Below are 10102 nucleotides of genomic sequence, written 5' to 3'. Positions count from 1 at the left end.
CTAGATGGCAGCTGAAGAGGAAAAGAGTCACTTTTAAATAGCAAACAAGCACAAACCAGTACTAATGGGGAAGGTTCCCAGGGCCAGGTAAGAGGTAGAATGCTGGTCTATTTGTGTTGAATTAGCACTTCCCTGCACTAAATGGAAAATAGAAGGTGGAGCTTTTTTTCTGTGCCCAGTACTCATGGTCAGACTCTAAGCTACTTTTGTAACAAAGAATTTGGCTCGGCTTCACGAAGGAAGATTTGGGAAGGGCTCTCCCCACGTGGGCGTGCCCTTCGAGCCTGGCAGTGGATTGTTTAGGTGAGGCACAGCGGGTGCAGAACTGGCCCCACCCTTTGCTCCTGAGGTTCATCTGCCACAGCCGAGTGAGCCTGGACAGTGACAGCAAAGTCCTCAGGGCCAGAACCTACAGACCCCTGTATGGTATTGCCAGGAGGTCTCCCATCCCAGTACTAACCAGGGCTGGCCCTGCTGAGCTTCTGAGATGTGATCAGATCGGGTGTCAAGGTGGCATTTAACTGCCTAACGAAGAATTTACTTGGGACAAATATGGACAAGAAGCTCCATGTCAAGTAAGTCGGCCACCAAGACATGGCCTTGGTTCCCACCCCAGCCATCGCAGATGGGATCTCTTGCAGCATAAGGGAGAAGTTCACACCATGCTAAAACCAACACTTCAGTGCAAGAGGTTTGCAAGTACCATCAGTGCAGTAAATCTGAAAAATAAATTTTATTTTTAACCAGTGGTATTGTGACATCTTATCTGGCATAACCAATTACAGCAAAATTCATGGATAGAAACAAAATAGCAGATCTCTTCTTTCAAGTGTGCCATCCTGCTCAGTCTGCAGGCAGCTGACCAGCATTGCACCGACAGCAGGAGTGCATCCCACATGGGCTCCCTTAGGGACAGACTCTGAATGAAACATTACCATTCACACACACGCACAGACACACACGCACAACATCAATATTTTTAAAAATCTTTAGCAATATTTCCGCATGAAATCACACTATAGCATCTACACATAAAATGGCTGATAAAAATAATCTTGCTGTAGGTCTACATAGTATATCTACATTTTCTTTTGAATACCCAAACTGCTGGTCCAGCAGAAAAGGGAGGCTTTCAGTCTTGACTTTGTTGGGCTGAGGAGTTTTATCCTATAGCATCATGTAACTGCTCTCTTCGTCTCAGTCCTGATCTTTATCAGATATTTGGCCTGAAGAGATCACTGGGAAGTAGCCTAGAAAGAATCAATGGCTTTTTCATCCACCTCCCATCCCTTTGTGCTGCCTCTTCAAACACAGGGTAAAAACACTACAAATGGTTCCTCTCTGCCCCATAGGTAACAGGAATACAAAATACTGCAAAAGCCTTTGTCCTCACGTACACAGGTGCCTTGCCCACACAGGATGTCTGCAACAAATTAATGTCTAAAAATGTCTCCTCCAAAATCCCTAAAATTGGGCTCCTGAGCTCCCCAGTTACAATTCTAGCATACAAACATGCTGAGAAACCTCCCTGCTGCCAGTCCCTTAACTCTGGGAATTTCACTGATGCAGAGTCCTGTAAAATACAAAATATTTGAGCCATGTTTGTATTCAAACATATTTCCTTCTCATGTTTCCTCAGGCAGAGATCAAACTGCTAAAAAACAGCCAAGAAGCTCTTATCTGAGAGGGTAAAAAAACCCTTCTAGTAAATGTTAGTTTTACATATATAAATATTTATATTTATAGATATAGACGGTGAAAGGGTGACTGTGTGTTTTATGCATGCTTATTTCTTTGTTTTGGCTTCCAATACTGTAAAAAAATTCTTTTCAGGAAATAACTTAAGTTCTGGCACAAGTTACCACACGTATTTCTTTAAAGAACATTTTTTACACTTGATCACACAAGCAACCCTCCAGCCCAAGCTCTCCTCTTTGCAGAGAAGGTCAGAACAAGGAAAAAGGTGCATGTTTTTATATTATCTCCTTTCCTCGTCGACTGGCAGGTATTTCCCAATGAGCTGCAGCTGCTGTGATTTCAGGGCACCAGGAAACATTTCACGGATGATTTAACTGCCCCAGTGTCATCCCCACATTTTAAGGACAAAAAGCAAACAGCTCTGCATGCACATTCAGCTACAACATGCAAAACACACCACCTTCTAAGAAACAGAATACACAAATGCGTGGCTAGCAAGAATCTTCTCCAACCTCTGTCTCCTGGGAGCTAATGCTGGGAAGCCTCAGAACAGGAGGAGGAGAAAGGGGAAAAAACACAGGAATACCCAATCCAGGGTTTGAGGCTGTTGCCTCAGAAAGCTATTTCCTGATTACATTGAGTTCATGCCTGGCTATCTGGGAGCCTTCACCCTCAAAAACGGTGGGTCAGAGACTTCAACTCTGGACTTCCTTTCCCCTCTCTTCCCATTCATTTAAGGCACAAACATATTTACAGTTTCAAACATTTTTTCATGTTCCAAGAATCAGGCATTGGAAGGCCTCTACATTCTGCTGTACCAGGAAAATCTGGACGTAAATCAGACACCTGGCATTGAACAAGGATGCTCTTCAACCCCAACTTCAGTCCTGAAGAAAACAGGGGACTTTCTAGGCCTATAAACCCGCTGTCATTATTTTGAGGTTACTTAGTTGTAGGGAGAATTGATAAATGGCAATGATTGTAACCAAACCTTTCAATGTCAGCTTTCCCACCTTGGCCCAGCAGTGCAAACTGGTGGTGCACTGTTACTCTGGAAGAACTAAGTGCAGTCAGAACAGGTCTCCAGTGGCTGCCCGGGCTGTACACAGAACACAAGAGAGCATGCAGCATGTTTACATGGACTCAGCTTTCTTCCCTCCCCCCTCCCTCCCCATTTCAACACACACAAAACCCTTCCAACCAAGGAGAATATTGTTGTGATGAGGCACTTGAACAATAATTGGAGAGTCCCTATGAAAAGGCCTTCCCTTCACAGTGAAGTGGGACAAACAGAAGAGAAGAGTTTCTCAGGACTCCATCTCCTCTTGGTCAAGCGGTGGTGGCACAAAGCTGATTACTTCATCGTAAGTCAGGCCTGGTGGGAAAAGTGTGACAGAAACTTAACAGGAGTACTATGACAGCAGTATTAAACACTCCTTTGTGCAAGAAAACCTGCAACAACCTTAAAGGTTCTAACACTATTTTAAACAAAAAGTATGTTTTAATTAAGACAAAAAAGAGAAGAATGGTTACACCACTCTCAGAGACTAACACACACAATAAAAGATACTTCCAGAGCATTGAGGAGATATGAGCAAGTTTGAAAACATAAAGACATTAGCAACTATGTCACCTACATGTTTTTATGCTCCTAGTAATAATTAATTACCAGGAACTTCCTAAATATGTCCAAAGCATACAACAGATTTGCCGAGGAAGAAGAACCTCAGGACCAACAGGATGCCCATACTTTTATCACTGTCTTCTGTGCCTCTAACTACCAAGGCTTAATTCAACTGCAGTTCATGGGATGGACCCAGCTCACAGGATGGAGAAGAAAAGACTGAGGGGAGACTCATTGGGGTCTACAGCTTCCTCCCGAGGGGCAGGCACTGAGCTCTGCTCTCAGGACCCAAAGGATGGCTGAAGCTGTGTCAGAGGAGGGTTAGGTTGGGTATTAGGAAGAGGTTCTTCACCCAGAGAGCAGTTGGGCACTTGGAAAAAGCTCCTCAGGGCAGTGGTCACAGTCCCAAGACTGCCAGAGCTCAAGGAGTATTTGGACAACACTCTCCAGGACATGGGGGGATTGGTGGGGTTGTACAGGACCCCTGTGCAGAGCCAGGAGTTGGGTTCCATGATCTCTGTGAGTCCTTTCCAACTCGGGATATTCCATGACCACAAGAGTAGCTGGCTGGCTCTCTCCCCTCCCCAGACTTACTTTTCCATTCTTCAATCTCAAGTTCTCTGCTTTCAAAAGACTGGTCATAGGGGTCTGCCACTGGTTCATCGTCTGGATCGTGATACTGAGCAAAGTAGGCGTGGGCCAGTGCTTCTGCTGCAGTAATGCGTTTGTCCGTGTCCAGTACCAGCATCTTCTCTAGCAAGTCCACAGCTGCAAAAGCACCAAAACCAGAAAGGATTACCCGCAGTGAGATGTGTGACAGTGTACTCTGAAATGTAAGCTTGTAAAAGCCCAACATATATGAGGAATCTATAGTTTCTCAGGATCCACCCATCATCCACAATTTCTGCCTCTTACACCCTCAGCCCACACATACTTTGTGAACTCTCAGAACAGTACATAGCTCTGTTCTGTACTACTTCTGCAGTCAGAACAAAACTTAGGGAATGTTTTTGTGTCCCAGGACATGCTATCTTCAGGAAGAACACAGCATTTAATAAACAAGTCTTACCCAGGGGATTGGCACCAATAAAGACATTTTCAAAGTTCATTTTCGGCATGTAAGACAAAGACTGAATGTAGTTTCTGGCCTGTGGAAATAAATGCTCTGTTGAAGCATAATACAGTCCAGCCACCAAGATCAAGTACTTTTCAACCATCCTGCAGCACTAGTTATTACAGTCTGTCTCCTTGCTTTGCCTTCTCTTTACTTACTCTGACACTTACTGAGTGCATTAGCATTATCCTGTCCCTACTGACAATCACTCAAGACAGCAGAGGAAGAACTGACATTACTTGTGGTTCGTGCAAGACTGAAAAGCAAAGACGTACAGCAAGAGCTGGCTCCACAGAGTTCCTACCAAGGCTGAGTGCAGTATGCTGTCCATTGGGAAGCTGCACAACAGGGCACGCAACGCAAAACCAACTCACATCCACGCTCTCCTGAGTCTCACAAGTCTGTAGTTGGGTATGCACTGTCCAAATCCCAAGACTTCAGTTAGAACAAAAATCTTGCTGAAGAGCAGGTAGTTAATTGCCCATCCCATGCCACATGCAAGCATAGAATTTATACAAGTGGTGAATACTAAGTGACAGCCTGCCCTGCAAACCCCCCTCATCTGTTCAGATCTCACCTCATGGCTGGGCATCCTGTTAATGAGATATGCAGGGGGTGTTCCCGTCAGACGCATGATCTGCTGAAGCTGGTTAATATCTTAAGTGCCTAGTCAAGGGCTTTGTTAAAAACAGTGCAAAAACCATTTTAAACAGAAAACAGTTGCATACAAAGCATCTCTTCTGCAAACCACAAGGCAAAAGCCATAGAGGCAGGGCCCACTAATTTTTTCAGCTACCTGTGAGAAGTTAAACAATAACACTAGTGAACACTTAAAACAAGGGAGAATCACTGATCAGTTGGTAACTGCCAGTATAGAAAGTATTTCTGTCCAATGAAAGGACTATTACACTACAACATGGTTGCATTCACATTTCCCAGAGTTTTAAGCCATCACAGTAGATGTTTCCTTTGGCTGAAGCTTCACCTCAGAATTTTTCCTAGGCTGCTGCATCTATATACAGCTTCAGGAAAATGAATAAAAATTAGAACAGAAACAAACTGCATACCCTGTACTGGTTATCAGCTTTTTTCCTTGCTGCATAGAAAGTATTTAAGTTTCTTGTGGTGCAAAGTGAAACTGGCTCACAACTGACACCTTCTGAACAGCTTTGAATGCACTCTGGTATGTGGGTGAGGTGACAGAAGGCAGTAAGCACAAAATTAGCAAAACACTACTTTGCATAAGACAGTTAGCTGATGTCAGTGAATAGGGAAAGTGACAGCAAGTAAAGTAATGCAGCAGAAGAACAGAATTGGTTATAGTGACATGCTGAAGGCCCTCACTTAATAGCTTTGCTTTCCCCATAGAATGAAAAAAAAAGTAAAACCAGTATTTTATTGCTTTTTTTTAACAGGCTCTTGTTTCAGACCTCAGTAAGTGCAATTGTTATATTTATTGTGCAATAATAGTTAAAAAAGACCCACGTTAACTTACATATGCAAACTAATCTTTTTGCTTAATTTAGTCAACCTTTCTTTCAGCTTATGTCTCTTGCTAATCTGTATTTCAAACACCAGATCGACCTTATGGTCAGTTCACAGGGCAACCAAAGCAACCTGCATTATTCAGTTCTGAAAGGCAGAACATCCCAGGGCTTTTTAAATCAGTGGGATATTCAGGAAGCTGACGAATTTATTCCAATTTGCACTGTACATAAACCTTCATCAAATGTAATCCAAGGCTAATCTCACATTTACTGTCACTGTTACCAGAACAGGAACATAAGCCACAGCACTGAACAATCTTATCCCCACTATGCACTGCTCTGATCCTCTGCTGTGCATCACAAACAGCAGTGACTCACTGAGGCACCGCCAGTGACCTCTGTGCCAGCTCACTGTGCATTCACCTGCAACTCCCAACTGCTTCGGCACCCCTTGCTTTTACTTTTATGCACTCCACCTTCAGAAACAGGTAAAATTAAAGGCCATTTTGAATACTGTCTTTGCAAAAGTTCACAATTCAAGATTAGTACAATATAGCAATTAGCAGTATGGCTGAAAATAGAGCTCACCCTTCAAAAAGGAGACTGCTGTACGTTTTTTGCTATTGCTTTCATAAAAGGGTCCCATGTAACAACATCCTACAGAGCACAGATAATTATATGCTCAGCAGACTATGCTGTGTGCCCTGGGAACAGCTGCTACATAAAGGCATTTTATGCTACAGAAACAAAGATAGTGGCAGCAGTGTTTCAGGAATTGTATGTATGGCTCGGCTTCCCAAACTAAGACTTGGGAAGGGCTCTCCCCACGTGGGCGTGCCCTTCGAGCCTGGCAGTGGATTGTTTAGGTGAGGCACAGCGGGTGCAGAACTGGCCCCACCCTTTGCTCCTGAGGTTCATCTGCCACAGCCGAGTGAGCCTGGACAGTGACAGCAAAGTCCTCAGGGCCAGAACCTACAGACCCCTGTATGGTATTGCCAGGAGGTCTCTCATCCCAGTACTAACTGGGCCTGACCCTGGCTCAGCTTCTGAGATGTGACAGGATCAGATGTCAGGGAGGCATTTAACTGCTTTTTCAGGAATTAATCACACTACAGAAGGCACTGTGTGTGTTTAGAGGATAACAACCTTGCTCCTATTTAGAAAGATCCCTGGGTATGCAATCTGGAGAAATAATGATTGACACAAGCCTCAAGCTCTTAGCTGTGAAAAATATCTCCCCACTAACACCTGATCATACAATCTACAAACTGAAAGAAAAGTCACGAACCAGTAAATGGGAATATGAAAGGACAAAATCATACCATGGGCAGAGGTAAGAGGAATAAAGAACAGATACAGATACACAAAGCATAAGAACTCAAAGCCATCCAAGAGAAAAGAATTACAAAGGAATTAAAGTAACAGAAAATAAATCCCAACACATACTACAGAGAGACTACAGGAGAACAATACACCAACTTGGGACATCTGAAAGGGCAGATATCACAATCAAAGTGTAAACTCACAGACTCTGAGGAGATTTTCTTCAAAAGCTCAGGCCCTGGTGTTCCAACGAGTCTCAAAATGAGCTTCAACTGATCAATATCTAATGATGGACCATAAAGGAAAATGCTGGGAGAAATCAAAATGAAAAGCGCAACATATCACCCTATTAATGTTGTTCCTGCCAAAGCCTTGACTGAAAAGCTATTTTAAGCAAATCATATTCATTCCTCTTGTTTATAACTGAATATCCCTTTACAACTCATCTCTGTACCAGACAGACTGAACATCTTGTCTACAAATACACCCCATGCATTGAATCAGACACTGCATCCATAACTATTTTGGACCAGAAGTTGAAGGTTTTGCCCCACAAGCACAGGATCAGTTCACATGCTCCCTTCACCCCTTCATTCCCCACACCAAAGCAGCCGCAGTTAGCAGGATTAGCTTGTATTAGTGACAGCTGACGTAAGGCAGAAGGCTGAAGAGGGTGGGCACTAATGTTAACAAGAGAGCCAAGGTCTTTTGTGACCTTCCAAGATAATTACCTTCCAAGATAATTCTAAAACTTAGGAAAGTAAGATGATGATTGTCCCCTGCTCGTAACACCTCCAGCATTGCTCCACCTGAGCACGGGGCACAACTTTCCCAGGGGCTGCTGCAACTGCCAGAGGGTGCTGGCCCTGCCAGCCCCTGGGGACAGAAGGGCAGGGCAGCCAAAGTACCTGCATCTCCCTTCTGCCCTCCAGGCCTGCTGGAGCAGCAGAGAGAAAATATGGGCTCAGGTTTAATGTATCTATGGGGAAAGCTCTCAGGACATAACACTGCAGATGGAAAGAATGTTTTATCCAGAACAGACCTTCCAGCAGGCCACATACCAGAGTGAGCTGTCCTCTTTAACAAGGCCTAAGTGACAAAAACATACAATTGAGGGGGGGAAAAAATAGGTCCATCAAAGACACTGTTTTATGTCTAAAGCTCAAGACAATAAGGAGACAAAGTATCTTTTAAAAACCATTAATACACAATCTCCTTTCTTCCCTAAATTATCCTCCATTGTGATTTCAGACTATTTGTAATGATTTACATTTGCCTTTAAAATTATACCAAACTAGAGACACATTTTCCTTTCAATAAAAGTAGTCTACCTACTAGAGGACCTTTCTTTCTGGGATCAGTGCCTTCCCGACGGGTTAAGATACAGCTGCAATTCCCCATTAGAGCATCTTTTTAATTCAAGTACTGCGGGAAACTTCAAAAACTGTCACCTGTTTAAAAAAACCAAAAAAACCCCCAACCAACTAAAAAACAACAGTTCCTGTAAATTGGCAAACTGTATGAAGGAAATCACCAACACTTTGCTAAAAGCTTCACCTTCTGATGGAAACTTTGGTCTAAAGTTTTATATATTAAAAAATTAAAAGCCCTGGAAATAGCTTGTCAGAACAGTTGAATTAATTTCTCACTTGTCAAGTTTCTTGGCCAACTTCTAGCTACATAAAACGCTCAAAACCTAAGAGTAAATCCAATCTATCTAGCTGGATTTAGCTGAGTTGCAAACTCTTATTTGTCAATATGCAAAATGAAATCAGAATATCCACTGGTGCAGGATAATTAGTACAGGGCAAAATACTAACAACAATTGGCTCATTTAAACTGGCTTTTCTTCAGTGCCATTTAAAACAGCCCTTACATATTTCCTTCCTTTTTGTGCAAGAAACAGTTCTGCAAATTTCAGACTGTTAACATGCCCCAGAAGTCACATGCCAAACCTCAGTTTAAATATTTAAATTACTTCAAAGGCATTGCACCATGTGTGCCTACAATATTGCTGCCCCATTTGATACTGGAAGATACTTCTGTAACACGCTTTAGTGATTCTCAGATACAAAGAGAAAACACAGGATGTGTAACTGGCACTGCCACAGGCCTGCCAAAATCCAACCCTGCTTCTAGTTTTAGGCCTGCCATCTGTAACCTGCTGAATTTGTGCATTCTTTAACTATAGGGCCTAGCACACACCCCAGAGAAAGCAATTAAAGACAGGAAAAGATTTAGTAACTAGAAAGCAGAAGAGAAACACCATCACGTGCGTGGAGAAGCGAAGCACAGCATGCAAACCCCAAGGGCCATCTCCAAGGTACTCCCAAGGACTGATGAGCCTCAGTGATTCTAAAATTCAGAGAACAACCTGCCATCACCAGCAGCAGCAGACACCACAGGATTGTAAGAGCTTATCCAGACAAAGCAAAGTTCAGAGTTGTTTTAGCTGCCACCACAAGCAGGAATAAGATGTATCAGAAAAATACGGAACTTCAGACTGGTTAGTTATCAGGGAAGTCTCATACTACTGAATAAAAATATTAATAAAAACACTCTTCAGAGTTTAAGAGAATACAATCAAAACATATACAAAAAAAATGGCTAAACTAGTACAAACAGTTCTAGATATTCTTATTTTTACTTTATATGATTTTATGCAAGTCACATTATCAAACAGATTCTACTTTCCTACTTACTTGTATGAATCACTCAGAAGAACTGTAAAAATTTAATATACATGTTTAACAGAAAGTAATCTTGGTATAAGACAGATACAGTAATACCACAAAGAAAGCCTATAGCCATGATTCACACTAAAAGCCTGAAGGACTTCAATTTTTGTTACCTCAT

At 42.7% G+C, this 10102-nt stretch overlaps 1 protein-coding gene across 3 annotated transcripts in view; it reads right to left on the bottom strand.

Moving 5' to 3' along the window:
- MAPK14 (mitogen-activated protein kinase 14) overlaps positions 1-10102 on the bottom strand; it is a 30157-nt gene that overhangs the window by 5673 nt on the left and 14382 nt on the right. Inside the window, exons 9-12 of one of the 3 annotated variants that reach the window (XR_011699790.1) lie at positions 7450-7529; positions 4392-4470; positions 3917-4090; positions 2712-3073 (exon numbers count right to left, since the gene is read on the bottom strand). Coding sequence is in view for 2 of the 3 variants with exons in the window: in XM_071578695.1 (XP_071434796.1) it covers positions 3006-3073; positions 3917-4090; positions 4392-4470; positions 5014-5093 (401 nt within the window). In the remaining variant the exon portion in view is untranslated. Of the gene's footprint in view, positions 1-714; positions 3074-3916; positions 4091-4391; positions 4471-5013; positions 5094-7449; positions 7530-10102 lie in introns of those variants that run through there. The other 2 variants (XM_071578695.1, XM_071578694.1) reach the window with 2 other exon arrangements.

This window comes from Pithys albifrons, chromosome 28, assembly GCF_047495875.1.
Source record: "Pithys albifrons albifrons isolate INPA30051 chromosome 28, PitAlb_v1, whole genome shotgun sequence".
Lineage (NCBI taxonomy): Eukaryota > Metazoa > Chordata > Aves > Passeriformes > Thamnophilidae > Pithys > Pithys albifrons.
Note: the sequence above shows the minus strand (reverse complement) of the source record. Positions and strands in the feature narration are given on the sequence as shown.